The 18,059-nt window shown below is 37.4% G+C and overlaps 1 protein-coding gene across 1 annotated transcript in view; it reads right to left on the bottom strand.

The window, feature by feature from the left end:
* Positions 1–8,664: 8,664 nt before the first annotated feature.
* Positions 8,665–18,059, bottom strand: part of LOC136036097 (zinc finger FYVE domain-containing protein 26-like) — a 32,446-nt gene continuing 23,051 nt past the window's right edge. Inside the window, exons 6-7 of the mRNA XM_065718091.1 lie at positions 17,470–17,722; positions 8,665–9,131 (exon numbers count right to left, since the gene is read on the bottom strand). Coding sequence (XP_065574163.1) covers positions 8,964–9,131; positions 17,470–17,722 — 421 coding nt within the window. The 3' untranslated portion in view covers positions 8,665–8,963. The remainder of the gene's footprint in view (positions 9,132–17,469; positions 17,723–18,059) is intronic.

The raw sequence follows: 18,059 nt of genomic DNA, 5'->3' as shown, positions 1-18,059 counted from the left end.
TTCGTTTGGGTAAACTAGCACGCTCGGCTGCACGTAGAGCGTGAACGATCTCACCACAGTAAATATTCAGCAAGGCTTGCTTCTCGGTAGAGGTTAATAATTTTTGGGGGAAATTAGATTAAACAGTTTTGATCTTTTTAAAAATAGAATCACTAACAGCCAGAAACGTAAACATATCTATACAGGCCCATTCAGTGGTTTCATGCCATTTACTATCATTGTCTGGACTTATATCACACGGTGCGGTTTGGAAAGTGGAGATAAGTGAGGATCATGAGTGTGGTTTTACATTCAGAGAACACAAGAAAAAGTCCAGAGAAGAGGTACTGCCGAAGTTATGGATATAGGTGAAACCTTGGACAATCTCGACCGCCACGAGCTGAGGGCACATACTATTCAGAATATTTACACGACTGCTACTGTCGTCAAAAAGGTTATAGTGCATATCACCAGCAAGGATTACAGCTAGGTTTTGCACTGCCCAATCAGACACGAGGGAACCGACTAGATGGCAAGCTTGATTACATTATATTTCTGATGTAGTATTACTCCACTCGGCCGACCAGCCCCAGGGTGCCTACCGGCACCTCGAGCTGAGGGCACATACTATTCAGAATATTTGCACGACTGCTACTGTCATCGAGAAGGTTACAGTTCATAGCACCAACAAGGAAAACTGTTAGGTTTTGCACTTCACAATCAGACACGTGAGAACTGACTAGGCGGCAAGCTTGATAAAATTGTATTTCTGATGTAGACCACCACATAATTCAGAATATTTACTGCAATCGCGCTCGACAAACAAAGACTGTCGGCACTGAGAAGGTGCTCTTGTAGGCAGAGAACGTCATTTGTGTCACACATAGTTTGGATATTGGGCAATTTCACTGAGACGCCTCCATTAATATTCTACGATGTAACGGTACATCAGGGTTCATTTTAGTGGATTCATAAGTTCCTGTGCAACAGGAAATTTGCATCTGTAACAAGGATGGTCAGCCTGGTTGTACAGCGCATACTGCATTTTATTTTGAAAAAGGGTTTCCAGCTTGTTCGAATGTCCAGTCTGCGCACAGCACGAACAGCGAGTAAGAGCTTTATAGTGCTGGGCAATGCGTCCGTAAGCTTAGCAGTTGTAGTAGCGAGGAGGCAGAGGGAGAAACTTCTCGATGCGGATTCACTCATACTCGATTATCACTGACGAGATAATCGCTGCTAATAAGTCTTCTCAACGAGAAAACAAAAGCTTGTAGGACCAAGATTTGCCGACATGGGAGACTTCGGTACAGTTAATTATCAAGTTCTGTAACTGATCATCAGTAACATTGTCAGAAAAATATAGGCAATTATAAAATACCCTGGATGTTTTAGCTGTAGTCTTAGCTATTGGTCCTTAGATTTGATAGCATCAGCTACAGCAGTAGCTTCCTTTTTTATCGCTTACGACGTGGCGTCAAGTATCTTATTCCAGTCTAAGATTAGTTATCGCCGACTTTGAGTCAACACACAAGTTATCAATAAAAGTTTTACGGTCCTTGGGGTCGTTCAGCTCTTTAGGTAGATTCTTTAATATAATGACAAAGAGGGTTTGGATGACTATGTTGGGGCTTGAGACAAGGAAGGTAACGGGTTGCGCTTCGACAGGACGTAGTTATAGAATTTGACACACAGTTCATTAACTTTACGAGTAAGCGTAGCACTTAATTCCCCAGCGATACCTGGTGCTTCGTCAGGCTCGTACAGCATGAAACGCTTTTCATCATACTTTTCAGGAATTTTAAGCACGTCCAGACAATTATCTGCAGCTTTTTGTCGGTCACTTGGGCGATTTGTGCAGTTTGCAAATTTCCATAATATTTTCTTTGCTTTCATTAACGCATCATTGCTAAAAATGTCCGTACCAGTTTTCGTAATATCGGCGTGAACATTCCCCATAGCCGGGGCACGGTATAAAAAGTTTAAGACTGGAGACCATACAAGCTGCTGGCTCTGCATTGTATGTAGAAAAAATAATCATTCAACAGATATCTCACTTAATCAGAGAAGAATTGCCGTACAGTGTTACGATTGAAACTTTCATTAAAGATTTTCATTAAAAATTCATAATATTTAGTTTAAATTCTAAATTTAGTCCATGTATACATACTCCGTCATTTTCAAAAAAATACCATAACACAAACTTCCTTTTCTAATCTTCTACCAAAATCCTTACCACAAACTTAAAAAAACTTAAATCATACAACTCTAAAACCATAATCCTTTAAACTTTACATTTTTCTCTCAACTCTCCTTTTTTTTTACCTTTTTAACAACACATCCTTACCCACCAAGGCACAAAAACTATTCTCCTCTACTTTAGACCTAATACTTCCTCAATTTCCTTACACTTGTGTTTCCACAAGATTTATCAAATCATAGTCATCGTTCTGCTTATCTTTTTGTTTCCACACGTAACAGCAAAATGCAATATTATGTACACTATTGCCCTCATACAGGCCTCATCATCTACTTGTAGGTACTTAGGTCTCTCTAAATTAACTTCAAATTTTTTAACTGTAACACTTGCAAATAAATTCCTCAGTCCTGCTATATTTGTTTCTTGTTTTTCACATTAAAACATTGCGTGACATTGCGTTTCTAGTTTTTCCTCGCGTGGCTTACATAGTCCATTACTACCACTTATATTCGTCTTTACTTTCGACTCTTCGTACCCAAAAAAGAGTCGAAACTGAAGATGAACCAAATCGTAAATTAAGAAAAACATGTGTTCTTTAGCTTTAGGCGGCAGCAGACAACTTTCTAGCAGCATGAAACGTTTTTCCACCTCTTCTTTACTATAACTACCATTTTCAATGATTATTAGTGGAGGAAGCTGTTTCTTTTTTTCATAATATTCCTTAAGCCTTTCTTTGTCAATTATCCCACTTATCCCAAGCGACATTCCTAATTTTTCTTTTTCATAAATTTCTTCGAATGCTTTATTATATTTCGGTGGATGTTTCTTTTCTTTTTTTTCATGTTTCGTACCAAGCTCTTGCTGGCGATTCTTTTTTTCTTATCATTTGTTCCAACATTATCATAATGAAAAGTTCTTTCATGTTATATTCCACACGTATGGCCTGAAGGCCTCCATGATTTCTATGTATGAACATATTTTCTGTTTTCAATTTAAGTGAAAATTTTTCATTTAATATGTACTGGTAAATTGCATTCACAATTTGCTTTAGATCACCTTTTGGGATTGCAAAACAAAGGACAGATACCATAAAATTGGAAAATCAATATTATTTACATACTGGGCCTTCTGGTGAATAGTCAGACCTCTTCCATATCCATACCTAAGGGCATTTTGAATTTTGATATCGTATTTATCCAGTTTTCACTTACCGTTCGGTTCCAAATTCTTTGAAAAACATACTCAATATTTACATTTTTTCTTTTCTTAGGATTCCCTCGCACGCCTCTTCTATTTCTTCACCCAATAATAGCATTTAACACTTATTTCTATTGAGCTGTAGCTTGAACGACCACTTTGAAATCTTCTTCAGTTTCAGTATACGTCAGATCATCCACAAAACTATTCAACTTCATCGCCACATCTGCTATTGTAATGCCATTTATTCCCTTTTCTAGTTATTTTAGTTATGGGTCAAAATGCAGTTCAAAGAGTAAAAGACTCAGTGGGCGTCCTTGGCGCACTCCAGTTTCTGCTTCAAATTCTCTGGTAACATCGCTATTCAAACAAATTGCTTGAACTGTTTTTTTTTTCAATTATTGTATCTATCCATTTTATGAATATCTCACGGAAACCGTAGTAATTCATGATCCATTCTAGAATTGTTTTTCTTACTTTATCAAAGACCTTTTTAATATCAAAGCTTGTTATCGTGTGCTTTTATTTTTTTTAAATCCCTTTATTTTCATGCTTGTATTAATACATCTCTTATATTAGCCAACACATCTGCTGCTTTCCGGTTTTCTAGGCCTACTCTTTGGTTTACGCTTAGTATGGATGGTAACGCCTTTTTAGTCGCTTAGCTAATGCTTTAGACATAATTCTGTAGTCGCAATCTATTATATTAACCGGCCTCCAGTTTTTGAGGTCTTCAGGGCTACCTTTTTAAGGTACTACTTTCATCACCCTAAACACTATATCTTTTTAGAGAGAGAGAGTTTATCATAAAAAAAAACATACAAAAAAAAATTGCCAAAAAGTCTTATGGCTTCTACGTCCATAAGGCTTCATGGGATTATTGTTATTTATAATTCACTAAAAAATATCTGCCAGGTGTTCTGCGATTTCTTCGATATGTACTTTTTTCCTAACCAGTTTATTCTTGTAAAGATATTTATCTTCTTAAGTTCTTCCCAGACATCTATCAGTTCCAGTACGTTTATTAGCTCAACCGATACTCTGCAAATATTTTCTTCTCGGGCTATAGCATCTTTCTTACTTGTTACACAGTTAAAATCTCCAGTTCATACCAGTTCATCAATATTTTGGAGGATAAATGCTGCAATATCTTGCCAGAAAAATTGCTCTCTGTTTTTATTATTTTGGGATCCTGATGGCGCATAAACATTGATATATGTTCTTCCACTTATCACACAACTGCTAATTGTTCCTTCTTCGTCGATTCTGACATTTTTGGCTTAGACCAATGTTTATATAACACTGCTATCTTCGTGTAAGACGGCTTGTTTAGACGCAAGAACAACTTCCACTCCCATCATGTTCTTCAGGTTTCAGCTTCATAGGAGTAAGTTGATAAAATCTAGACAATCGAAACCTACTCACAATGGGGAAATAGGTGTAGATATTCAACCCCCCAATGAGGTCCCGTTTGGAAAATTTCGAAAAAAGTCACAAAATCTGTATCAACTCGTGTATGCTTATTACAGCAAATTTGTGGCAATCAAGAGTGCAAATCTCACTGTTTATGATAATTTACTGTAAAAAACCTACTATCGCTGAATCTCGAGCAAACAGCCTCCTGCAAACAGGGAAGGCAACGCTGACTGCAGAAATAAGACATCCCCTTAACTGACTCCTCATAACAAACTAAATTTTAATGTCACCTTGCCGCTAATAATTACAAAAATTAAATTACGCAGGAAATGACTTTATCCGTACACGAGAAAACTCACTATAATAAAAATGACCATAAGTGAGGAAACTCACAAAAACAGAGATTAGTACCTAAAAATAACAAGCAGACTTTTAGCAATGAATGCTAGGTAATTTTTAGAAGCAATATTGACCCGTTTAATAGGAAATATATAAACTGACATCTTCCAAACTCGAGTTTTTACCTAGTTTTTATCCAGTGACCACGGGGTTAAAATCCTATACGATACCACAAGGGGTTTCTTCTGGCGTTTGGAGAATGTGGCTGTACCATCTCAATGTACGCTGCAGAAATTACAGGGAGAATGGAACCTGCGTTGTACGAGGCAGGAGGCTGGCGTCGCTGATAAAGTCGTACCAACTAAGACCCTCTATCTTCCGGAGTCCTTTGCTTTGAATTATATCCAGCATCCTCAAAGTCTTGCTGGTTGTTGGCCAAGTATCTGTGCCATTCAGTAGGACCCCGCCAACATATGCCTTAAATATCTACAACTTTGTAGGGCGACTGACAAAAGGGTTGGGAAAATGTTACTAAGTCTCCTTAGAACAGAAGTTGCCTTGGCAATTCTTAAGTTGCCTTCGCTCTCGACTTCTACATGGTTTTGCATTACCTTGATTTAGGAGGGGGTTGTTGGGAAAATTACAGATCAATGAACATATTTTTTTTTGCTCCAGCTAATCTTGAGCCCAACCTTACTAGCTCCTTCTCTCATAACTGTCAGCGTTGCTCGAAGTTCTTCAAGGGTGTTTGTCTGACAGTCAAATCGTCAGCGAAGCCAAGATCATTTAAAAGTTTGTCACCGAGCTTCAAGGCAAAGTTCAGTCGGATAGTGGTCTTCATCATCACGTAGTCCGTGACACAATTAAATAGTTCAGTAGCCATGGCACATCTGTGCCGAACTCCAGTACGAATGCAGAAAGGCTGGCTGCTTTTCCTGTTAACTTGTATACAGCTTGACGTTTATTCATACAGTCTCTCAAAGCGAGAGATGTACTCTAGGGGCAGACCTTTTGTTCTTAGTATGAGCCACTGCAACTTCCTATCTACAGGGTCAAAAGCGACTTTGAAGTCGAGGAAACCTATGCACGCCTTCTTATGAAATTCCCGTGTCTTTTCTATCGCGTGCCACAAAGTGAATATCTATTTGCTAGTGGAACGACCGGGTATGAAACCTAATTGTGAGATATTCGGTATTTTCGGGCATTGCGAACAGTTTTGCAGGATCGGAGAACAACATTACGCTTCTGTAGTTATAGCATTGGTTCCTAGATCCTTTCCCTTTCCATAGCGGCCGAATTATTCTAGCCAGCCCATCCTTCTGAACGATCTCCATATGCTACACTGTGCAGAATAATGTGGAGCCAATTCAACAAGGCAGGACCCCCGCTTTTCTGAAGCTCAGCAGCTATTCCACAGCAACGAGGCGTGCGGTTATTTTTCAATCTCTTCATAGATCTATTTATTTCGTCGAGGGAAAAAGCTCTTCATCATTAATACCAAATGAAATCGTAGGCACAAGCGATGCAGCTCTTATGAGATCTTGGTCAGGATATGGGACAGCGTCAGAGTTAAGAAGGGCGGAGAAGTGATCGTTCCATCTCTTGAGCTGGTTTGACTCATCTAGCAACGAGGATCCATCAAGAGCAACTATAAGGCCAACTGAGGTGACTTCTTAGAAGTAATTTTCACAGAGAGGTCTATATTGTGTCCCAATGATCCCTTTGCCGAGGAATTTTCTTGGTCTTGTCTTGGGCGAACTGTTTCTTGCCACGATTGACGACTTTATTTCTCACACCGTACAACTCGGAGTATTCTGACATAGTACCGCTGAGGCGAGCCTGCTGACGTTTCTCTATAACTTTCAGGGTTTTGTCTGACAGGCATTGAGCTTTGCACGAGAGCCTTTGACCAACAGAAGGAATCAGCAGCTTTCAGGACATTGCTCATAAAGTTTTCCCATACTCCCTTGAAATCATGTAGGACCCAAAGTATTCGAATTTATTCGATATTTCCACAGCATACTTTTCTCTGATATTAGTCTTTCAGATTGTGGAGATTGAAGCGGGAATTCTAGCACCTGACTTTCATTTATTGATAAGTAGCCGAAGAGATGCACCAACGAGTCTGTGGTCGGTATTGCCTAAGTCAGCTAGTTCGGCAGCTGGCGATAAAAGATCTCCATATCCAACTTAAGATGACGCAATCTATCATCTTCCTCTTCCCTTAAAAGAATGTGTTTGACATAGCAAGGTTATTTGCTGCACTAAGTTCCAAGAGACGGGTTCAATTTCCATTGATTACACTACGATTACACCTATCACACTACGCCACACCCCAGCTGGGTCTGAGAAAGTGGCGTTAAAGCCACACAGAAGAAGGATAATGTCATAGAATAAAACAATAACGCTACCAACTGAAAGTAAAATTCGTGTTTTGTAGTCATTAGCATTGTTGGAATGGTGTGTAACATACTACTATACTCCACTTCCTATGCTTGTGCTGAAGCCATGCAATCATTATCCTAATAGAGATTTTCTGGATGATCTAGGGCACTTCCTTACGTTTGCTGAAATAACCAGACATACACCATTCCAGCGGACTCACATGTTTCCAAACCCAAGCAAGCAATATCTGTTCCTAATGGATTCAGAGTTGCTGCCCAGAACATGTGTCTCAGTGATCCCCGCTATTGAGATTTTTTTTTACCTTCAGCTCAGAGCAAGCAAGACTTTTGACCCAGGGAAGTTTAGCGTCAAAATATTCCAGGTGGCGATTTCACATCGCCTTAGTCAATTAGGTTTAGTCACTGGTGGGAACTCGTTCCAGGGCGGACAGGGGTCAGCAATCAAAGGGGGTTGAAGTATCCGAGGGAGTGTTTGTTCTTTTTGTGGCAATTATTTTCAAATGGAGGGTCGCTGGCCCTACCGATGCTATGCCTGCGGATTTGCGGTCTACCAGAGTCAGATTAACCCATCCCGACAGGATCGAGTCAGTCCTTCGCAGAGGCTGTTGTCCATAAACAATTGGATCTTACAACCTGGCGCAATTATTCTCCTATTGAGGATCCTCCTGCGATGGTGTTCTGCTTCACCATGCTATTTAACCCATTGCTCGGAGAAGGTATGTAACTTAAGGGACATGTCCACACGCCAATGGGCCTGCTGAGTGTACAGTCGAGGAGACTTCTTCCTCTTCCACCTGTATTTACAGTCCCCGGTCGAGGGTTCCTCAGTTTCTATTATGGACCCCCCTCCTTTGTCTGCACCCCCTATGGAGGTACCCCTCATATTCGATGGGCGTTCCCCTATCCACCACCTGGGAACGTGCTGAGTGGCCTTTGGGAGGCCCCTGCTGAGAAGATGACTCAGTAGTACTCCAAACAGAATATTTTCAAAAGATGTAAGATAAGAAACATAAAAAAACGCATAATTTTACCTTTTATTCGTCTCTGCTATTATCCCATTTACAGTACGTTTTTTATGGAAAGAAGAAAGATAGCCACATTAACTGTGCATGGTAGTAAGAAGCAAGGTCATCACTAATAAGAAGTAATTTAATATGTATAAAACATTACAAAAATGAAATCTGATTATTTTCGCGGGAGTACAGTATAAGTGAAAGAAACAAAGTATAAAGAAGAAGGAAAAACCAGAAGAAGCGAACATAACGTATGACATATTTTTTCAAAACAATGATCTTCTCAGTAGATTGACTTAAAGGCTTTAATGCTGAATACGAAAGAAATCGGTATGTTGGAAAACATAACAAAATAACTAATTATTAAAAGGCTACTAAAGCTAATATATGCAAGAAAAGAAGAAAAAAACCAAAAAACTATCTATTCCCGTACAATGCTAACCAATTACAACACAACCTCTGTATACCCGTTTCATTTCGTTTTTCACACTCTTCCAGGATCCGTCGCACATCAGGAACAGATTGCGAACGAACTGCGAGAGCATAAGCAGATTGAAGCCAACCAAGACTCAGGTACGTCAAGACCTAGAAGACAGAATAAAATGTGGATATATTCAACAAAACCATCTAATAGAAATCATATTTCGTTTAGACAAATAAGGAAACCTGTCAGTCTTACAATCATTTAATACTGAATTCCCAATTCCTGTTACAGACTTAATAAAGTCCGGAGAGTTTTTGGCACGAAATGGGGACATCAACGAGTAAGGTTTTCATTAAGTATCATATGGCATAATTTAAAATTGATCATCACAGGCAGCGCAATAGCGCTGCCTAAGTAAAGAGCGATGTGGACTCAATGTATTATTTGTTTTTTGTTTAGACATGCACTTCGTAGCAAAGGAGTTATCGTAATAACTTCAAAAAAGGCTCGTTCGATTGAAAATTGAAGGGGATAGTGCCCTTTTTAATAGTAGAAAGTGATTGGAGGACGACTAGCCCCCATTCCACACCCACTATTTCCCAAAAGACATCCAATCAAAATTTTGAGACAGCCATTTTGTTCAGCTTAGTTGAAAGGTTTGGAAATCATGTATCTGAGGATGACCCCCCCCCTTAGCCCTCAGGGCAAGGGTTGTAAGCTATGTCCTGGGGCATGTAAGGTTTATACAGAAAGGGTAATCATATAAGCTTCGGAAGGGGCTCATTGGATTTCTAATCAGAAGTTTTAGTGTCCTTTTTGAGATTCAGAGTGATCAGAAGGTAGATATCCCCCCCCCACACATGGTCTCAGGCGGCTTGTTGCTGAGGTGAGTTGCTATTAGTATTAGTAGTAATAGGCAACTAGCCCACGTTCCAATTTCCCAAAGGTCATCCGATCAAAATTTTGAGATAGCCATTTTGTTCAAAATAGTTCGAAGTCCACTCCTGCCCCGAGAAATGGCACTGAGTTACGGAACTTAATTATTGTCACTTCGATAATGTGTTTACTTTGATGCTTGGATTTAGTGATTTACGTAGTGACTTCGATTTACGGTGCAAAAGGTGTAAGTTATGCAAGCTACTTATTGATACTTAGATACTTTGTTTACTTTGATATCTTGTTTAGTTTGATGCTTTCTTTACTTTGATATTTTGATATTGTTACTTTGATACTAGTTTTGATACTTTAATGAAAGTTTGACGATGAAAAAAAATCTTATTTCAAAATAAGGAATTTTTTTTAATCTTGAAACTTTTTATAATCAAAAAAATAAACAAAAATTAATTAAAAAAAACTTTTCAAAAAGAGGTTTTCCAAAGAAACGTAAAGGTCATAATAAAAATCAGCAGATACAAAAACCTGTTAAAATTCAAACTCGAAACGACCAGAAAATAGAACCCAAAATAAAACCCAATAATGACAGAAATTAAATAAACAATCACAGCGAGAAAACTTACAATAGGTACTAATATAAATGAATAAATCAATCTCAAAACGAGCGAAACTTAAATTTAATATGCAAATCAAGTTTTAAATGAACAAAAATCACTACAAACAATAGTTTGGGTCTTGGCTGGTTCTGTCACTGTAAAAGTCTAAAATCTATTGCGTCATTGGCGCTTTACTGAAAACGAATTATATTAAAAATATCCTGTTTGTACTTATCACAAAACTGAAAATAAACATAACAGCTACATTAAAATTAAATTTTGAGCTGATGAGCTTTCAGCAATCAATATCATTATGTATTATATATTTTACTAGTTCTTTCCACGATTGTTCAAGACAAATATAGTTTCACAACAAATAAGAGTTTTGATTCTGCCTCCTTCCCTAACTGTAAAAGTCTAAAGCCTACTATGTCATTAATGCTTCACAGAAAATGAATTCCATCAAAAATATTTTCTTTTCCAGTTATTGCAGAATTGAAAATGAAAATAGAATTACACTGAAATAAAATCTTGAACTGTTCATCTTGTTTCAGCAAAGTGTCAATGTTGTCAAAAGTGTCAAAGTGTCAATGTAACTTCTTTTTGCGTCATTCAAATCTTGCGTCAAGTTTCTAGAGGAATAATGATCGGAATTTTCTTTACGTTGAACGTCTTAAAAAACATTTAAGCACAAAAATTGGTCAAATCTTATTCAAAAATTTATACTCGACTACTACAGTGGATTTTTTTAAATTCCTTTTAGGGAATTTATTATTAACGCAAAATTCAAAGTCAATAAACCAACTTGATACAAATATTCAGATTGTTTTGAACAAGTGGAAATAATTGGGATGTCGCTGCTACAGTTAAGCGTGTGAAAGAAAATAAACCTTCCAACTTTCTACCTCACCCCTGAATTTTAATATTTTGATGTTGCCCTATAGTTTATATTGAGTTTTACTTTATTGGTCTGTTTTCCAATTTTCTTTATCCAACTAATCGCCTCAAAATAAATTGTATTTCCTTAAATGTGTTGAAAACTGAGACTGTGCAAGTAAAAGTATATTTCAACGAAAATAGACAAATTGGTTTCAGAGAAAAAAGTACTTGACCTTTGGACAAACCGCTGAATGAATGTATTAACAAGTAATATTGGTATGTGAGAGGAGCCATTAGCTACCTAAGCCCTTGTATCTGGTATCTGGTAAGCCATTCTACCTTGTATCTGGTGCTAGGCGTTTTCTCCCCTCTAAAATTCCCCAAATCCCCCCTGGATAGTATCGGATGTTCACTAGAAGGGAAACTGAAGTTCTACTCACCTGTTTAAGTCAGAGGCAATGGTATAGTGATGCCTATAGTAAACCACCACAAAGCTTTAATGTATTATTATTTATTTTTCCAAGGGACACTTCATATAAAAGGGGTGGTTGTATAAGCTTCAGAGGGGCTTACTCAATTTCAAAACAAAAATTATAGCGACCTTTTTAAGAGTCAAAAGTGATTCATGGGCGACCAGTCACCCCCACCCTTACGCCGTTTTCCGCCAAACAACTTGAAGGTTAACAACCCCCTTTCAGTTCCCGAGGCAAAGCGGTTGTGATAGTTAAAAGTGCGACATGTTCCATTTTTGTAACTTTTCGGGAAAGCCAAAAAAAAAAAAAAAAAAAAAAAAAAAAAAAAAAAAAAAAAAAAAAAAAAAAAAAAAAAAAAAAAAACCGAGAACAGTTTGTCGGCACTGGTCGCTCTGAAGGATGAGGCTAGTGGGGATAAAGGGACATGATCTAAACCAACATTTTATGCTCTTTTCGATGGTATAGATTAAACTCAAGTATTCCCAACGAATTTCAAAATTATTCCATTGTATAACGTATGTCTCCCTTTCCCTTGACAGAAAAAAAGGAGACGAATGCCAGGTCCCGTGTTATCAAACAGTTCGTGGTAACGAACTGAAGTAAGGAGCGATCCGGCTCATTAGTAAACGAAACTCTAAAAAACGGAACTTTGCATAAAAGATATATCGAAAGAATCGGATTTTTATGCTAATTTTAAATATATAAGTTTCATCAAATTTAGTCTTTGTCATCAAAAGTTACGAGCCTGAAAAAATTTGCCTTATTTTGGAAAATAGGGGGAAACACCCCCTAAAAGTCATAGGATCAAACGAAATCACACCATCGCATTCAGCGTATCAGAGAACATTATAGAAAAAATTTCAAGGTCCAATCTACAAAAATGTGGAATTTCGTATTTTTTGCCAGAAGACACATAACGGGTGCGTGTTTATTTGTTTGTTTGTTCCAAAGTCAACGGATCAAAATTTTGAGATAGCCATTTTGTTCCGCATAGTCGAAAACCATAATAACTATGTCTTTGGGGATGACTTACTCCCCCACAGTCCCTAGGGGAGGGTCTGCAAGTTACAAACTTTGACCAGTGTTTACATACTGTAAAGGGGTTGAAGGGAGGGAATTAAGTGGGAGGATCTTTCCTTGGAGGAATATTTCATGGGGGAAGAGATATTCAATGAAAAGGGCGCAGGATTTTCTAGCACTACTATTACAAAAAACAATGAAAATATAAACATGGAAAAGTTTTTTCAATTGAAAGTAAGGAGTAGCATTAAAACTTAAAACAAACAGAGATTATTACGCATGAGATGGGTTCCAAAAATACTTTAGCATAAAGAGCGAGGTATTTAGGAGGAGATAAAAACCTCGCTCTTTATGATAAAGTATTTTTAGTAATTTCAACTATTTATTCTACGGCCTTTCTGATTCCGGGGTCATACTTAAAGAATTGGGACAAAACTTAACATTTAGTGTGAAGAGCGAGGTATTAACGAGGGGACAAACCCCCTCATATATATAATCAAAAATATAAGAATATAAAAGTGTGTTACGTAAGTTAATTCTTAAGTTACGTATATTTTTTACTAATAAAAACATTCGTTCAAAAATTAAGTTCTAGTTGCCTTTTTAAGCAACCAAAAAATTGGAGGTCCCTTCCCCATATTTTAAGGGGGCCAAATAGGCCCCCTTCCCCACCTCTTATTTCTCAAAATCGTCTGATCAAAACTAAGAGAAAGCCATTTAACCAAAAAAAAGAATTAATATGCAAATTTCATTTTGATAATTTATGTACGGAGAGCCAAAATCAAACATGCATTAATTCAAAAACGTTCAGAAATTGAATAAAAAAAAACTAGTTTCTTTAACTGAAAGTAAGGAGCGACATTAAAACTTAAAACGAACAGAAATTACTCCGTATATGAAATGGGTTGTCCCCTCCGCAATCCCTCGCTCTTTACGCTAAAGTTTGACTCTTTGCCACAATTCTACTTTTTAAAACAATTAAAGACTTTAGCGTAAAGAGCGAGGGATTGCGGAGGGGACAACCCATTTCATCTACGGAGTAATTTCTGTTCGTTTTAAGTTTTAATGTCGCTCCTTACTTTCAGTTCAAAAAATAGTTTTTTATTTATTTAATAGATCCATAAGATAATCCTCTTCTGTCATTCTGAATGGCAACAAGATATGACAAAAAAAAGGCACGCATCCCCTAGAAGTTGATGTCTCTTTTTATCTTCACGGCAGTACAAGATAGGGCAATTTTGACTGTACCATTCGATTCCTCGTGCTGAGTTTACCCTTGGCACATACTCATTTATAAATAACTCATTTTCGACCAAACTGGCATACGTCGCACTTTAACTATCACAGCCGAAAGGCTGTAAGTTATATAAGTTGCCCATTGTAAATACATAAGTTTTTATGGGAATGGTAGTCGTATAAACTTTCAAAGGGGCTCTTTCAATTGGAAAGCGTAAGTTCCAGCGTCCTTTTTAAGAAGCAAAATTAATTGGAAGAAAACCCCACATTACCTTTTCCCCCGAATATATCTTAAAAAAAATTGAAATACCATAGTAATTTTCAAACAGTTCGTGGTAACGAACTGTAGTAAGGAGCGACCCGGCTCAATAGTAACCAGAACTCTAAAAGCGGAATTTTGATACAAATAGTTACATCAAAAGAATCGCATTTTAATGCCGATTTTAAATACATAAGTTTCATCCAGTTCAATCTTACCCATCAGAAGTTAAAAGCCTGAGACAAATTGCCCTATTTTAGAAAATAGGAGGAAACACCCCTAAAAGTCATACAATCTTAACGAAAATCACACCATCAGATCCAGCGTATCAGAGAACCCTACTGTACAAGTTCCAAGCTCCTATCTACAAAAATGTGGAATTTTGTATTTTTTGCCAGAAGACAAATAACGGATGCGTGTTTATTTGTTGTTTTTTTTTTCCAGGGGTGATCGTATCAACCCAGTGGTCCTAGAATTTAGTGAGAGGGCTCACTCGAACGGAAATGAAAAGTTCTAGTGCCCTTTTTAAGTAACCAAAAAAATTGGAGGGCACCTATGCCCCCTCCCACGCTCATTTTTTCCAAAAGTCGCCGGATCAAAATTCTGAGATAGCCATTTTATTAAGCATAGTCAAAAAACCTTATAACTATGTCATTGGGGACGACTTACTCCCCCAAAGTCCCCGTGGGAGGGGCTGCAAGCTACAAACTTTGACCAGTGTTTGCATATAGTAATGGTTATTGGGAAGTGTACAGACGTTATCAGGGGATTTTGGTTGGGAGGATGGGTTGAGAAGAGGGGTTATGTGGGGTAAACTTTCCATGGAGGAATTTGTCATAGGGGCAACTAGAATTTGGCACCTACGCCCCCTACCACGCTCATTTTTTCCAAAAGTCGTCGGATCCAAATTCTGAGATAGCCATTTATTCAGCATAGTCGAAAAACCTTATAACTATGTCTTTGGGGACGACTTACTCCCCCACAGTCCCTATGAGAGGGGCTGCAAGTTACAAACTTTGACCAGTGTTTGCATATAGTAATGGTAATTGGAAAGTGTACAGACGTTTTCAGGGGGATTTTTTGGTTGGGAGGATGGGTTGAGAAGAGGGGGTTATGTGGGGTAAACTTTCCATGGAGAAATTTATCATGGGGGAAGAAGATTTCCATGAAGGGGGCGCAGCATTTTCTAGCATTATTTAAAAAAAAACAATAAAAAAAATAAATATGAATAAGTTTTTTCAACCGAAAGCAAGGAGTAGCATTAAATTTAAAAAGAACAGAAAATATTAATCATATAAGGGGTTCACCTCCTCCTAATACCTAACTCTTTATGCTAAAGTATTTTTAGTAATTTCAAGTGTTTATTCTACGGCCTTTGTGATTCAGAGATAAAAATTTAAGCTTTAGTGTAAAGAGCGAGGTATTGACGAGAGGGCGAACCCTCTCATATACGTAATAAAAACATACGAATATAGAACGTAATACGTTTGTTACGTAAGCTAATAGTTACGTATATCTTTTACTAATGAAAACGTTCGTAAAAAAACTAAAAGTTCTAATTGCCTTTTTAAGCACCCCAAAAATTGGAGGGCAACTGGGTCTCCTCCCCCCTCCTTTTTTCTAATAATCATTCAATCAAAACTATGGGAAAGCCATTTAGCCAAATAAATAAATATACAAATTTCGCTTTAATTATTCACCTGCGGAGAACCGAAATCAAAACAAGGATTAACTAAAAAATGTTCACAAATTAAAAAAAAGTTTTTTTTACTGAAAGTAAGGAGCGACATTAAAACTTAAAACGAACAGAAATTACCCCGTATGTGAAAGGGGCTGCTCCCTCTTCAACGCCCTGCTCTTTACGCTAAAGTTTTTACTGTTTTAAAAGGTAAAGTTGAGAGAAAGAGTCAAACTTTAGCGTAAAGAGCAGGGCGTAGAAGAGGGAACAGCCCCTTTCATATACGGGGTAATTTCTGTTCGTTTTAATGTCGCTCTTTACTTTCAGTTAAAAAAAAAACTTTTCTTAAATTTAATATTCAAAAGAGATAGCCATTTTATTAAAAAAAACGATAGCCATTTAATTCAAAAGTTCTAAGATCAGATAACTATAATTCCCGCTGTTGACAACCCCAACCCCTCCCACAGCCCGTGGTATAAGGGCTGTAAGCAAGTTGCTCATTGTTAACATATAAGGTTTTCTTATTAAGAATATGGGGCATGTTTGATTCTGGATCTCCAAAAAAAGCTAAGAGAATTAAGGTGAAACTTTGAAGGAAATGTTGAAAGGGATGCCAAACACAATGAAAACACACTTTGTCCTTACTGGTTGTGAAAATGGAATATCAGCAATATTTAGGTTGATACTTTCAATGTGTGTTAAGTGGGAGTTGAAGAGATTGAGGGGAAGCCAGCCCCCCACCCTCCTTGCCCTTTTTAAGTATCTCCTCTCCTTAACAATGGGCAACACTTTTTAATTGTTATTTTGTTCAAGTAATCGAAAGGTCTAATAGCTAATCCTCCAGAGATGCCATGCCCCCAACAGCCATGGGGTAAGAATTGTAAATTGTGCAATTTATCCATTGTTCAAATGCAGGATTTTTCATTAGAAAAAGGAGAAAGTTTTGATTCTGGGTGCATAAAAAAATATCGACGATATTAATGCGGAAATCTGGAGAATTTTGAGGGGTATATTAAACTAAACCAAAAGGCACTATACACATTCACTTCATCAAAAGCGGACCTGCAATATATTAAGTACGGCTGAGGGTATTAATTTGAAACTTTCAGAACTTAGTTTAAGGGAATACTCTCATAAATGTACAAAGTTCGGAGTCAAGAAAATTAACCATGTACGGAGGAATAAATTTTGAGCAAGGGGAACAAATTAATCAAAAAAGCAAAAATAATCAAACTGAACAATAAAAAGAAGAAATATAATAGATAATCTGACACATTGTCCCTAAAATTAGTCCCTATTTATGAATCGGTTACATTGGTGATAGAATTTCAAAAACGAAAAGGTAATCTCTGCTGATTTTGAGTCTGAATGGCTCAATTAATCCTGACGTCACAAAAGCCAACCTTAGGGGAAGCGCTGAATAAAACGTATAAGATGCTTCAAAATTATTTAAAAATCACTTACCTTTACACTTAAGGCTTCAATTAAGCCAATAATCAATTCCGAGTCCTTGATAGCAGGCTCATCAGCATTTAGCTGCTTAACAGCTTTCATTAGAGCCTCATCTAACTTAGAGTTTGAATCTCCAGAGATTCGTTGTTGATACCGAATAAAATTTACAAATACGGATAGCTCAGAGAACCTCCTATTTACGGATAGAGTTACAACACATTTTTCCAAAATTGGCTTCCATGGAACCTCCATCTCTGCACTTATTCTATAAAAGTTACAAATCAGTCAGTTAACAATATTAATTTCAGCATTAGGTCTACTGACTGGGGTATTAGCATAATAAACACATAATAGAACCCTTTTCAACATTATGTCTTACAGGATTCCCAACTGCCAACACCAAAAAAAAGTACAAATCAGAGCTAAAAAAGAGTGCAAGTTTTTTAAAAAAAAAGAGTGGAAAAGTCAAAAACTTGCGCACGCAAGGCTGCCGCCGCGGGCGCAGCCCCTTTCACTGTTCTGATTACTCTTACGCCATCTACAAATAATTATCAGCTATCCTTCGATCAATAAACATATTACCTTAAAATTTTTCAAATATG

Source organism: Artemia franciscana, chromosome 15 (genome assembly GCF_032884065.1).
Source record: "Artemia franciscana chromosome 15, ASM3288406v1, whole genome shotgun sequence".
Lineage (NCBI taxonomy): Eukaryota > Metazoa > Arthropoda > Branchiopoda > Anostraca > Artemiidae > Artemia > Artemia franciscana.
The sequence above is the reverse complement of the archived record's forward strand: the minus strand, read 5'-3'. Positions and strand labels throughout refer to the sequence as shown.